Raw genomic sequence first — 14,285 nt, 5'->3', positions numbered from 1 at the left:
AGCAAATGGTCGTTTTACAATTAATCGAGACGCATTTGAATTTTTTTTCTTTTTTTCTTATAAAATCCGTAGTTCAATTTCTTTTTTGCACAGTGTGTCCGACACGCAAGCATGCTAGCAAAATCGTGACCCACTCCTCCGAAATAAAAGGTTTTTGACTTCTTGACCTTCTTGTCGCTGGATTTCTCGACCAGATAGGATCATGTTAAATTAATCTGGTATTCTCTAGCGAATCTCCAATTACTTCCGGATTTCCGTCTCCGCCTCACGCTTGAATATCGCAATTTTTTTGGTTATAAATGAGTAATCTTGGGATCTCTGTTGCTTCACGATGTGTAACAAATAGCACTTGAATCCGAAGCCCTAAGCAGCCCAAGTACAGTGGGATCTGTTTATCTCTTTGCAATCGAACCAGCTATAAAAAGATATACGTATATGCAAAATTCAACTGTGCCAAACTCATTCTCTCGTCTTTTTTCTGCCAAACTCTTTGATACAACAGGTTTATGCCCAATTCCTGCATCAGTTAGTGTTGATCTAGTTTTAAAAGGTGCTAAATATGGCGGAATTTCCGTTCTGGAATAACAGAACCGTTGTTTGCCGGACGTCTTGACATCACCGCAAATTCGCGGAATACATTTTTGCGCTCTACTTTGCATTTCCGAAGCACCCGAAACTTCCGGCAACACATTCGGCTACTCCATTAGCCGAGACGCTGGGTTGGTTCATCGTAATTGCTTAGCGATGTTGAACAAAACGGTGCAAAAGGGGTCGAAACGTTTTGAACTCAACCAGAGAAGAACAAGCGGCACTCAGGCAGGTAGTTTATGGTAATAAATGGCAGTGAAAGAAAGAAGGCATTGCATATTTAATGCCTACTCGTAAACGCGAACTACGCTCTCTGTTTTTCGTAGCAACCGGTTGATTGCCGAATATTTTTACGCGCATTTAGAAACACGGAAATGGGATAGAAAACAACAATATTAAACTAGGTTTTTCAAATGTTTTATTTAAAATCTACGATGAAAGCGGCTCCTGACTACGTGAGTAGTCTATATGTACACAGTCGTATATAACTTACAATGTGTGCTTATTTTATAGCTCACATCAGCTCGCGCGAAGAGCCGTACACGGTTTTAATGATTGTTTTTTGCGGGGAAAAGTCAACAGATTACCGTAATTGATTACAGTTATTTCTAGACATGTATACAGATCAATATTTGTAAAGAAAACGAAACAATTTATTCGATGCCCAGATACAAACTACAAAATTGTGATAGCTAATCAAACAATTAAATTACATCTTTTTGCTTGAAAATTTTTTTTTTAACACCGTTTAAATAAGTTTACCCTCTTCGAAGTTTCTATAAAAATCGAAACATTTGACTATATTTTTTTCCAATTTGACGTATACCCAGAAAACGGTGCCCTGAATCTTATGTTCTTCATATGATTTATCCCACTAGAAATGCAAGCGTACAGCGCCGATACACTGGCAATATGCAATACGCACGCGATTCTTAGGTTGTGTAATCGACAAAAAAAACAACAGTGGTATAGTCAAAAGGATGGGCAGAAAATTATCCGCATCCATGTATAATTGTATCTACTCGCTACAACATAATCATGTTTCATGCCGCGTTAACTCTTCTTTGCGCAATTCTTTGGCAATATCCATTTGGCGTGAAAGTGCATAAGTGTTCTTTCTCTTCATACGCTCCTGTTTTTCCCAGTCACGTATAACACCCGCGTGAAGTTCCTCCCTAAAACAATGCAAAGGCTCAACAGATGCTATACATAACCTTAATATTTGGCAGAATAACCATTTTCGCACAAACCTTTCCATGAACTGGGCATAATGCACGTAACCGATAATCCCCAAAGATATTGCGCAGCACGAGCCTAAGACTGCTCTTGACAATGACGTCATTTTAGAAACATTACTTATTCGTTACCAGTTATTGAAGAAACATGAAGTAAACTGCAGAAGACATCGTATCCCAGTATGTATTGAATTATTGACCACTATCGACAAACTACCTACTTGTAGCGATAAACCTCGATTCAATTGAAAGTGATGCTTTCTCTAGTCTACACGCGACCGTGGCGCACTTCAAGTGAGTGAATTTACCAACCTATTGGCTCTTTCCCCTCGGCCAAGGCTTTAATTTGCTCGACTCCCAATGTGACGTGACACGATGTCGATTCGTGTTGGGATATCTAGCAGAGACGTGGCTTGAGAAATTGCACTTAGCGATGAAAATATGCACATAAACAAATGTCGATAAGTGTATTTTTATAAAGATACATTTTGTTTCTATAATTTTAAAATATAATATGAAACTTTCATCACAAGAAATTTATAAATTAGCACATAAACAAGTATATAGACCAAGTCAGCCGATGCGATTCGACCTACTCGCTCAGATGTTGAATATCGCCAACAGATGGCGCATTCGAGTGCTAGAGTTCCCAATCAAACACAAATGCATACACCACGAAGTAATAGTACTACTTCGTGGCATACACCAAACTGAATATACGTCATTCTGTACGGTGAGAATTTTTTCCGTCGTAACCTTATGTCCTTCTATCTTTCCAGGCTTATCGTGATTGAGTAAAACGAATGCTGGATAGATTCACACGTTGACAATCTGTGGCCAGTACACAGTTATTAACGGAAAGAAGATCCCGATTTAGAGACATCGCCATCCTGTTAGTTAAAGTGTCATTGGTGGCAGTCGAACGACCGATATACATGGGTTAAAAAAAATATGGTATGAAAGAAGTTGGAAAATGTTCGGGTAATCATTAGAAAGTTAGCGAGTTGAAGAAAAAAATGAGTTCATGCCGATTTTGGCAAGCTGCCGATAAGCACAAAATTTATTTCAATTAGTATTCATGGCTTTTCAAGGTTGAAAGAGCATAACACAAACAATTTTTTCCCTATCAACGCTTACGAATTTTGAAATATAATTCTCCGCTGAAATGACCTAGCAATTTGTCAGCCCTTTTTGCAGAGAAAAGCTGTGACCAAAAAATTCATAGCATTACTGCGTAATTTTGTACGCTTCAAGATATTTACCTTATATGCATTGAACGTTTCAGAACAAAATCGAGCATGATGTTCAACTCTCGAAAAAATTATCATACCTTCTTCGTCATGGTGCTGTGAAAGAAGGCCTGCAAATTTGCCCGGAAGGATTTGTGGCTGTTAACGATATTCTTGACAAGGTGGGCTTCCACCGTTTCACAGTCGAAGATGTGCAAAGAGTCGTCGCTGAAAATTCAAAAAACCGATTCACTCTCAAAAAATTAAATGATACACTACTGATTAAGGCTAACCAGGGACACTCATTAAGCCAAGTGAACAATTTGAACTTGAAATTGGTAGAAAATCCCGAGTATGAGATAATTCATGGAACATACTTCAGTTGTTGGGGAAAAATTAAAAACAAGGGATTGTCTCGCATGAATAGAAATCACATACATTTCTCGAAAGGGCTCAATTTTACAGCAGGATTGCGACGTAGCGCCCAGATTTACATTACTGTTGACTTTTCTAAAGCTTGGCAAGATGGTTTAAAATTTTATGAATCTGAGAATGGTGTGATACTTTGCCCAGGGAATTTCAACGGAATTTTAGAACGCAAATATTTCTTGAAAGTTTCGTCTTCAGATGGTCGCAAGCTATTTCTGTAATGGCTAAACACTGTGAAGTTTGTCGGATTGATCTTGCTGACGATTATGCATATCAAGGTCATATTACTGGTAAAAAACATGCGAAGAATTTGCAGTTCTTAGAATTCAAAAAAGCTATCAAAGAAAGGTCGATTTTTGTTTCTAATTGGCCACCACACTTTACTAGTGTTCAAGTAATTGATTTTTTTCTTAAATATGGATTCATTGAAAGTCACAAATGTCAACGCGATTATGCGCTCATACAATTTGCAGAAAGGTAATATTTTCTCGTAATTAGTTGAACTTATTGATAATTTTTTCATTGAATAGCTCGTGTGATCTTTTCGTACCTGTATTCTCAATCGCTTAATTGAACACTTAATTTTCAGAGAAACTGTTGATTTTCTTATGAGTCGTCCAGTTTTCATCGACAACCACAAATTACGTATTGAGCCAAGGAAATTTTATCAAAATGGTGGGTAACGATACTAATTTATCATAATCATCTTTACCCCTTTCAATACTGCGTATCAGTTGGATCTCTCAAAAGTAATCATCAACCTTGCTACAGTATTATGTCGGCTGGGAGGAAGAAGGTGTTGTTTCGGCTTTAATTTGAAAAAAGTCATGTTTCGGAAATCGTTCGTGAAACATGATGTTTTTCAAATCCAAGCCAAAACAACACCTTCCTCCCAGCCGACAATTACATATTCTATAAAAGATATTCTTAAAAGTATATACCTTTACTTATAAATTTTTTAAATATACCTTTTACTTTGTATTGCAGAAAGAACACCAGTCACTCAAGCTTCAATCACACTTTCATATGAAGATTTGAAGGACATTTTCGAAACGGAAACTACATTTGATAGTCAGTTGATTGCATTTTTAAATGCGGTACAACCCAGTGATGTTGCAGTTGAAGCAAAGTACGGTTCTGTTTGTGCTAGTTTGAAACAAATATTTAAGATAAAGTTTCGTAATTGCAAGGTACACAGGTTTGGATCAACTGTTACTGGTCTGAGCTTCTTCCATAGTGACCTTGACGTTTATATTGATATAGGTTTGTTGTCCAATTACTACTAAACATATACAATCACTTTATTCTTGTTGTTATGATGCAACTGAAGACTTTTTTTTATCATTGTTAACTTGTGCAGTACGATGAGTAAGTGGCACAAACTTGAATGAAACTTATGAAATTCTGTTTGAATTTGCAGGTCTACCGATAGTCGAATCTGAAGATGATACAAAGCCTTATGAATGGACTCCTAAGAAAATTTTCAGAGTGGGAAAATCGCTTTTATTTAAGAGAAATAACATTTTTACTGATATAGTTTTGATACCAAATGCAAAAACGCCAATTATTAAATTCCGTCATGCTCCCACTAACATTTTTTGCGATATTAACTTTAAGAACAGTCTAGGTGTGTGCAACAGCCACTTGATAAAGTATTATCTATCGCTTGACGTCAGACTAAAACCTCTGATGATAATCATCAAATTCTGGGCAGAGCTATTTGGAATAGCTGGCATGGGAAAAATCTCAAACTATGCACTAACTTTGCTAATTATTTTCTTTTTACAACAACCGGAAAGAGCTATGGTACCTACAGTTGTGCAACTGCAATCGAGTTGCAAACCAGAATTTGTCCAAGGGTGGCAAGTAAATTACGACGAAAACATAAAACTGCAGAACACTAAAAACGAAAATAGTATTCCAAGTCTACTGTATGAATTTTTTGATTTTTACGCTGGATTCGACCTTGGTTCAAAAGTACTTTGCCCATTGGATGGCAAAGCACATCCGAAAACGGTTTTCGCAAGCGCTGAAGAGTTGCCTGATACCATGTTCAGGTACAGGGAGTACATTCGTGAAACGCAAAACCCTATGTTGATGCAAACAGATAAACCAATGTGTTTACAAGATCCATTTGAATTGAGTCACAATGTGACTTCTAGAGTAAATGGTCGAACGGTAGCATTCTTTCAACAACACTGCATAACTTCGCGAGAAGTTTGTAAAGAAGTGCAAGAGAATGATTATAAAACTTTATTTTCCATATTGTTTACGAGAGAAACAAAGTTGGATAAACCGGCAAAAGTTAGAATGTTGATCAAAGGTGAGCTGTTTTTGAAAGTCGGCTTACCGAAAAACACCGTTCTCCAACCAAATGTAATCTACAGGGGACATTTCACAATAAATGATTGGTATGAAACTGTTTTAAATCTCGTAAAAGAAATTTTTGAGAGAGTCTACAAGTTCAAAGTAAAACTTGAGTCGATGGATAGGGAAGTAAAACAACAAAAATGCGACGTAGAATCAGACGTACATACAAAGAACAAAACGAAAACTATTCTCGAGTGTTTGGGTTACTTCAAACTATGGTACGGTCGTAAAAACAAAAAAACTATATTTGATCCAACAATGAGCGCCCTGGATAGAGAAGCTAGTATATCCGACAAGATGATGGAGGAACTGAAAAAGACTCCGGCGTCGAGTATTCCAATCATTAGTTTCACGTGTATAATTCAAAAGCTTCAAAAGCCAGTTGCTGTAGAGTTGATCTTGAAGAACAATAACTCTGCACAAAATATGTTTAAAGAATTCTCGGATCAGATGTGCAATAAACTTAATCAGATTATTGACAAGACTTTGTCACACATGTTGCAGTACAAGAAAAAGGAACAACCATCTCAATCGTCGTGAAATGGACCTTTTTTATAATATAATTTTTTTTCCTTGGTTATCTTGATTTCAAAAATCGTACCAAGAGTAAATGTAAAAAACTTGACACAAACTTGACCTTTTAAGTTTTATTACTAATTGTATAAGTTTTAACGCTGATTATGGCTTTATAAACTTGTCTCTTCTACGTTTACAGGTTACAAGTTTATCATTGAACTATGTAACTTATCAATTAGAAGTAGCATCTTATTGATTTATCATCCAATTTTTCATATTTTTAGTTTCACTTAAAAATAATACAGTTTCTGCTCAAAATTAACTGTGAATACATTACGTATTTTCTTCGAACGTTATATTAGCAAATATGCATTATGCGATCCGAACGTATTCAATTAATTCGTTTTCTTTTTTGTCAATTTATCATCCTATATCCTATAATTTATGTTCTATGAGTATAACAGTTTAGGAGCAAGGCAGTTTTCCTCGAATATATGCAATCTCGGGTATTTTTTATTTCACACAAAAAAAAGCTATTCTAATGTATTTACTTTAGTATGTTTTGCTATACTAACCACGTAATAATGAAAAACTAAAGTTTCGTTTCAGTTTGGAACTATACAGAACTTTTGAATATTAACCATTGTTTGAAAATATAATATACAAGGAATGAAAAACAAAATCATACTTTTGTTTGTACAAAATGTGAAAGAAAAACAGTAAAAAATAAAATTGATCAATTCATCGACACCAATGCGTTTTTGAAAATAATTAAATTAATTTCGTGGTAAATTTCTGATAAAACAAGAATCGAGTTGTCTGTTACTGTGCAAAACCCTGCAGCGATGTATTGTTCAGCAAATGTTGAATCACGTTACTTCCTGTAGCATTATTGTTACCTACCGGCCAAATGGGCGACATCCTAATTTCGTTAATTTTATTTCGCGAGTGTATGTTCAATGATTACTTCGTGGTTCAGTGGCGCGAAATGTTTCGCGCCATAACTCAATAGTCAAGTTCCATTCTCGCGGTGATTTACATGATTTACGTACGTCATATTATCTGTAGCAATTAGGAGTTCGAAAATCAATAATAACGTTATTATTGTAATTACAAAAAACCACTCCGTGCCACCTTGCACTATTTCCGCTATTTCTAAACCCGTCATTTGAGAGTTGACTTGACTGCATAGATCACGCTGACTTTCCTTGGTAGCACTTACTTCACAGCCATTTGTAACTATGTTTGTAATCCTTTGTAACCTACACCCACGCCTACACTACACCGTTCGTGTCCCAGGAAGATCAAGGATTCATTAGACTCTGATTATCAATTATTATTAAGTGGTCTAGTCAGTGTGGAAGGTAACTTTCCAGTACTTAATTTATAGTCCACGATTATCACTTGGTACTAACGAATCAAATGTAAGAATCCGATCGATAACACGAGAGGTACGGAGAGGTTACGGAAAATGAACAAACTGCTAAACTCATACTCCAAAAGTTTGGCTAATGTTGTAAGTTTAGTATAAGATTTAGGTAGCAACAAATCTAAATACAATGGGTGACACGGAAACCGAGATCTCAGAAAACCCGGAATCAACATCTGGCGATTTGGAGAGACAAGAATCTGCAAAAACGGAAACTGATACGAAGAGCGAAACGTTGGAGCTACAGAACATGAAAGAAGAAAGCGATGATGTGTGCAATGAGAATTCTTCGGAGCTCACGCGGCCAAAGACAAACGACGACGTCCAGCGTGCAATAGAGGGATTGAAGGATATACCGGATGAAGAATTACAAGAGTTCTTGGACGATGAAGACTTTATGGAAGGGTTGGATGTCGTAGACGCCTGGGAAGGTGAAGAAGAAAAACGCCATGAAAAGAGACCGAAAAGTCGTAGCAGAGAGAGGGAGCGAAGACGAATCTCTAGGTAGCGGGTGATTTATTTATGTACCAGAATGATCGCTTAAATTTCTGTTACTATTATGAAAGAAAATGTTCAACTTTACTAAGTATAGTTGAAAATTCATCATGATAACAATGATGATAAAATTTTTCAGTATTCTTTTCTTATTTTTTCTTTGGCACACCCATCTTCATCTTTTGTCATCTCAAAATGTACGTAAGATGTGAGGAAAAGCAAATCAAACGATAATATGCATTTATGATTTTATATGTTTATTCAGAAGTCATTTGCAACGAGAGACGTATTTGTGGTGGTATTTAACTGTAATTGTAAATGTTTGCAACTGAATATGACTACTAGATTAATTGTAGGGATCACAACCGTTTTCGAGATCACCGAAGCCTAAACAACCGAGAGAGGCTCAGGCGTGAGGATCGCAAGCGAGATGAAAATCGTCGAGATCCAAACAAAAGTACCAAAGACATTGAGCGGGATAAAATGCGCACTCAAAGAGACTGTGAAAGTAAGATTCAAGCTGAAAAGAACAAAGCCATCAAGACTCTACTAGATTCGGACAATGTTGTGCCACCTGGGACGGAACTGGAAGCCATTGAAACTATCACCGAGAAGCAGAACGTGGACAAAGTGGGAATTTCAAGAAGCCGTCGAAGCAGAGAGAAAAGAACCAGAGGAAGTCCTGTCTGGCGACGCAGCGATGACAGAACTAGAAACAGTCCTCATCGTCGCTGGAGCCCCATCGTCATCAGTCCAGAGCGTCGCAGAAGCCCGATTAAATTAAGTCCAGGATCTCGCAGAAGTCCTGTTAGATTAAGTCCTTCGTCTCGCAGAAGCCCTCATAAGCTAAGCCCCTTAATTCTGAGCCCGGAAAGACCCAGAAGCCTGCTCAGATTAAGCCCTACTCATCCACGAAGACCGAGTTGGGAGCGCAAAACTAGTGCAGAGGAGAGACGCCGTAGCGCTGATCGACACAGAAGACGCCAAGAAGTTCGTGAACGGTAAGAATTTGTTTTTTTCGAAGACTCAAGCATATTACAATTCGTGCTGAGCTCTTTGGCATTCGGCTTCTTTGTACGGTTGAGTGATCACGGGCCTCTGTTAAACTACAGTAAGTATAACATCAAAAGTGCCAATAATGGATCAACTTAGAAATATAAGTGTACCACGATCTTATTACTTCTGTAAACCGTAATGTATACAAGTAATTTGGGGATACCTGTATGATATTCACCTTGTGCGATTACTTAGAATCTTAGAAATAGCCTACTTTCACAGTGATTACAAGCCTTCAAGTCGTCGAAGTCGTTCACGAGACCGACACAGAAGTCGAAGTCCAGATCGTCATCGAAGAAAGTACAGCCGTTCTCCAGGAGATAGGCGAGGCAGTCCACGATGGCGTAGCAGAAGCGGTAGTAGAGGAAGATCTCCACAACGGCGTACAAGAAAGCGATCTCCATTCATCAATGAAATAAGAAGACAATTTCGAAATGAAAGCACCCGACAACAGCAACAACAGCAGCAGCAACCACCATCTGCAAATCTTGGATACCTGATTCCACCAATGATGTCTGGGATGCCGCCAATGGGCAGCCCCATTTACCCCCACGAGCAAGAGCAGCACCCACCTTTCATGCCACATCATCCACCAGGACCACAGGGATTAATAATGCCTGGTCCACCACAAGGGTTCATGAACTTTGATCCGGCCCATCCGCATATGGCTCCATCCATCAACTACGATCCGTCTGCACCACAGCTTATGATTCAATCTGAATTTTCTGCTGGACCTGTATTATATGGACAACATGCTCCAGCCCCTGTTCAACCACCACTACTACCTCTACCAGTACCTTCACCTCAACCCGTACCAGCCCCTGGTCCGATCATGGAACAAGGACCTCTTATGTATAATCAGCTACATCACCTGGCACCGCTTTTACCGACCCCGGGGAAAGAGCAAACTGATCTGAGCAGCCGACGTTCGGTTTCCCCTCAGGCTAGATCGGTTCGATCTAACACACCTCGGAGCTATAGAGGAATGCGAAGGTCCACTACTCCTTATAATGATGTACATTCATCACATGAGGAAAGATTAAAAACACCCGAGCCGCCGGTTATATCGAACTCCAAAGTAATTTTATTCTACCACTAAAATTTTTAAATTGTGTGCTTTTTCAGCTACCTCACACATTATTCTCAATGTTCCATGATTTAGTTGTTTCTAGAAACTATTTCATTGAACTCTTCAGTTTCTTCTTCAATGAGAAGTTCAGTTATTGTAGACTCATCATAACTTTCTAGCATAGAAGCTCTGAGATTGGAGTATTTCTCCAACGTACAAAGTTAAGAGCATCCTAATATGTTAATAGTCAGGAAATTACTTGCTACGTCTATCTAATCACGGCTATACCAGTGTAGTGGTCTAACCATTTATGCATAGTATGTGTGATGAAAGTCAATGAGTCAGAAGATCAGACAGTTAGTACACACAAAGTTATGGTGCGACTACTATATTTACATAGTTGCGTTATGAGAAATTGTCATTTTCGTTTTTTCTACTATTTTGATACATCTTGACATTTTGGGGTAGCTTTAAAGCCAGGTAAAATGCATTAAACTTCAATTTAATATCCCCTGCCGCATTCTGAAATTCCAGGCCTCCTTTGGAAAGACTAGTTTATCCAGCCTGTTGGAAGCTTCTGTTTCTGCCAAAGGTGCGAAAATTTTACTTACTATTTTATTATTTCTGAAACAGTTGTAAAACCTCAACTGCAGGCATTTGATTGTAAGAAGTAAAACTGCAGTAACATTGAAACCTCACTTGTATCATATAGTATTAATGCCACTTTTGTTTTAAATATTATAGATTCGCTTGGGCCACCAGTCCTTTACCCAGGTGAGATATCCTGATTAATGTGATTTTAGTATATAACATGAAAAAAAATAATCAAAATTATCCAATTCCCGAAAAGTGACAGAAGTTTTGTGCTTGTATGAACACTAATCACTTTATCTGCTGAATGTCAAGGTTTCCTATGGAAACTAAACTAAAACAAACGGAAGATTTATTGCTATTTCATTATTTGAAATACGCAAGCTAGTTAGTCGAATGATGTACAAAGTTATAGGAACATTGCATGCGTAAACCAAACATCTGTATAATACAAATATTGTATGGTTTCAGTTTATTGCATCTCTTATGATAATTGTATAGACATACATATGGTTTCATTACAAGAAATGACCATTACTATTCAATTATTCTAAATACCCGGACGAATTATACGCGATACGTGCTACTGTGGTGATTTAATAATTAAAAATTTGTGATTTCAGTATATATGTGAAAATATACTGCTCTTGAAAACGGTGCTTTTTAATTTGATATGCAAATTAACAATGATGAATCAAAAAACTTTGCTTTTTGGCTTAGGATTCAAGCCAGAAATACTACGACATTGCGAACACGCTCTCCGGGACCTGCCTGTCGAGGATCCCAGACTGAAGATGAAGGGTAGATTTTTTTTCAACCCTCAAAAAGAAGATACTACTAGTGAAAGTGAAGAGCGATCATCAAATTCGATATTACTGAAGAAAGGGAAAAATAAAATATACTGGGACGAGGAGGAAGAGCGTCATTCGCAAATAACTGTGAAATCTGGTGTTCATGTGCATCAAAAAATATGTCAAACAGACGAGGTTCAAACTGAACAAAAAGAAGTCCAAGCTACAGTAATCACTGCAGAGTTTGGAGTGCAAGTAAATCTTAATGATTTAGAGCAACCTGCTAAAGAAGAGAAAAGACCAATCATGGATAGGCTTGACTGGGATATGCGAGAAACTTTCGATTATACACCAAAACCACGAGAAGCTGATGATCTAAGATGGAGCCTGAGTAACTCTTCTCAAAAGCGTCCGTGGGGCAGAGCTATATCGCCACCCAGAGGGCCCGAGGACCGAAGCTTCAGCAGAGAACGTACGTCGTCTGATTATCCTAATAGAACCTTGACCCTTTGTACACCAGCGAGAAGCCGAGAAGAATTTTCCTCACACCGTGGCCCAATACTGCGTGATCATTTCATTCGTGAACCGTTACCACCTAGTTACAGGCAAAATTTGGATGATCACGATGAACATTTCCATGATAATAGAAGCGATCGTAGCCGTGGAGAAAGTCCCATGGTGATTGATGACTCGCCAGAAGAAATTGAAGAAGAACCCGAAGTGTTTGCCAGAACTACCGAGCGAATAGTACTTACTAAAATTCCACGTGGGCAGTCAATTCCTGTTTTCAAGGGCCGTGGAGGGCCAAGAGAAGGAAGACCATTTCGTGGTGGAAGAGGTAGCTATCGAGACAAGTTCTAAGAAATAACAAATCACATCAACTGAGATCACCTTTACCTGATCAAGATGCAACAGCTAGTTTCATTCTCCTTCAAATATTATGTGAGATCACTTTATCGAACTAGACCGTGCCAAGCGTCAACGTGCAGTGAATTAAATGAACTTCACTAACAATAAACGTGAGGAGAGCATCAATCGCAGTAAAAGTAATAATTATCAACAGTTTCCTGAATTAAGAAGAATAACTGGATCTATACATTTTTTTTTTTTTTGCTATTACAGTGAGTACTTGAACAAAGAAATTTTATAACTCTAAGTATCGAAATCATCTGAATTGAACATTTGGAAATACGTTGAAAGTGTCTACAGGCTTTGAACACATATGAAATGTGGCGCAAACACTTTATATAAGTAAGTGTTAAGATGTATAAAAACTTTTTTTGCTCAAAGTGTAAAATACTGTGTATTTTCGTTATTTGTTTAAACAATGCCGTGGCTATTTCTTGTTTCGTTTTTTTTTTTTCGATTTTTCTTTTTTTATTGATTGAAATTATATCAAAATATCCATATGTGATTGGCAATGAGCAAGATGTACAAATAATCACAGAATAATTGAGTGTGCTTATATAAAAACGAAAAACAAATATCCGAAAGTTGGAAATCTAAGTATTAAGAGGTCACATCTAATTTAACATTGAAAATAACAAAGAAAAACGTCGCGAAAAAACATATCTACAGGCACAGATTAAGTAAACGTTACTTTTTTTTTTTAATTTATGAGCCAGAAATAAATTAAACAAAATATACTAACGGCGAGTATAATTAACGATTTCTTAACTATATACTTATCATAAATTGATATTCAATCTTTCTACAACGAGGATAATTGAGGTCTGAACATAAACAATTATTCATGAAATTTCATATCACATCGTCGTGTTATCAAATTATTTTTACGTTTTTCAAGCTATCGTATAAATAGCGAAAATATTTGCAATTCACCGTGATAATCCTCTGAACTAAAAGGATATGCATTTTTTTGACTGCATACATTGTAAAATACAACTGTAATACTTATTCCTTGGATTTAATTTTCGAATGTAATTCAGTGATAAAATTTCGTACATTACGCATGTAGGAACTACGTAATCCAGCCTCCGTATTTTAAAAATGTGAATATGTAATGTAATGTGCGTAATAAATGCAAAAGTAATCAATCATTTATAGTTTCCTTCTATTGCGTTTGTTCACATTTAGAGTAGGTATACTAACATAAACCAGAAATTTAACCGAAAAACGCTCGCGACTTATGATTATCACGACGACGTAACGTATGAGATATAATTTATCTCAATACTATTTTGCAGCAGATATTCGTTGGATGTCTATATTAAGTTCTAAAAATTGTTGTAACGATTACCTATGTTACATATGTTACACATATTGCTCACATGTGAGTTTGTAATTACTGTATAAAGAATTATTGGGTATATGCAACTAGGATACATACATAGGTACGTATAGAATTTGACAAATATCCAAGTGTTAATCAATATATCAACGCATTACACGGCTATGTGAAATTTTTTTTTTTTCGTTGTGTTGCTTATGGCATTTCTGCAAAGTAGGTACTGGCTCATTGATCCC

General features: G+C 37.1%; 4 protein-coding genes across 8 annotated transcripts in view; 3 read left to right on the top strand and 1 right to left on the bottom strand.

The window, feature by feature from the left end:
- The window catches only part of LOC124184541 (tRNA 2'-phosphotransferase 1), a 50,628-nt gene extending 46,926 nt beyond the window's left edge, over positions 1–3,702 (top strand). For 2 of the 3 annotated variants that reach the window (XM_046574354.1, XM_046574353.1), the window contains exons 2-3: positions 2,603–2,777; positions 3,109–3,702. In XM_046574354.1, coding sequence (XP_046430310.1) covers positions 2,775–2,777; positions 3,109–3,702 — 597 coding nt within the window. In that variant the 5' untranslated portion in view covers positions 2,603–2,774. Of the gene's footprint in view, positions 1–2,503; positions 2,778–3,108 lie in introns of those variants that run through there. The other variant, XM_046574352.1, reaches the window with a different exon arrangement.
- Positions 990–2,053, bottom strand: LOC124184545 (protein PET117 homolog, mitochondrial). Its single transcript, XM_046574359.1, has 2 exons — positions 1,839–2,053; positions 990–1,763 (listed from the first exon to the last, which is right to left on the bottom strand). The coding sequence occupies exons 1-2, from the start codon at positions 1,928–1,930 to the stop codon at positions 1,625–1,627; spliced, it is 231 nt and encodes a 76-aa protein (XP_046430315.1). The 5' UTR covers positions 1,931–2,053; the 3' UTR covers positions 990–1,624.
- On the top strand, positions 3,127–7,112 carry LOC124184534 (speckle targeted PIP5K1A-regulated poly(A) polymerase-like). Of its 2 annotated transcripts, none has more exons than XM_046574338.1 (4): positions 3,127–3,234; positions 4,071–4,156; positions 4,469–4,744; positions 4,902–7,112. In XM_046574338.1, exons 2-4 carry the CDS (start codon positions 4,090–4,092, stop codon positions 6,389–6,391), a joined length of 1,833 nt encoding a protein of 610 aa, XP_046430294.1. In that variant the 5' UTR covers positions 3,127–3,234; positions 4,071–4,089; the 3' UTR covers positions 6,392–7,112. The 2 variants fall into 2 exon arrangements, with proteins under 2 accessions (XP_046430294.1, XP_046430293.1); XM_046574337.1 differs by lacking the exon at positions 3,127–3,234 and adding an exon at positions 3,702–3,958.
- Positions 7,113–7,244: 132 nt separating this feature from the next.
- Positions 7,245–13,858, top strand: LOC124184532 (serine/arginine repetitive matrix protein 1-like). Of its 2 annotated transcripts, XM_046574332.1 has the most exons (6): positions 7,245–8,300; positions 8,648–9,292; positions 9,570–10,425; positions 10,951–11,008; positions 11,161–11,190; positions 11,728–13,858. In XM_046574332.1, the coding sequence occupies exons 1-6, from the start codon at positions 7,927–7,929 to the stop codon at positions 12,657–12,659; spliced, it is 2,895 nt and encodes a 964-aa protein (XP_046430288.1). In that variant the 5' UTR covers positions 7,245–7,926; the 3' UTR covers positions 12,660–13,858. The 2 variants fall into 2 exon arrangements, with proteins under 2 accessions (XP_046430288.1, XP_046430289.1); XM_046574333.1 differs by lacking the exons at positions 10,951–11,008; positions 11,161–11,190 and having other exon boundaries at positions 9,570–10,299; positions 11,922–13,858.
- Positions 13,859–14,285: the final 427 nt, after the last annotated feature.

Source organism: Neodiprion fabricii, chromosome 6 (genome assembly GCF_021155785.1).
Source record: "Neodiprion fabricii isolate iyNeoFabr1 chromosome 6, iyNeoFabr1.1, whole genome shotgun sequence".
Classification (NCBI taxonomy): Eukaryota; Metazoa; Arthropoda; class Insecta; order Hymenoptera; family Diprionidae; genus Neodiprion; species Neodiprion fabricii.
Note: the sequence above shows the minus strand (reverse complement) of the source record. Positions and strands in the feature narration are given on the sequence as shown.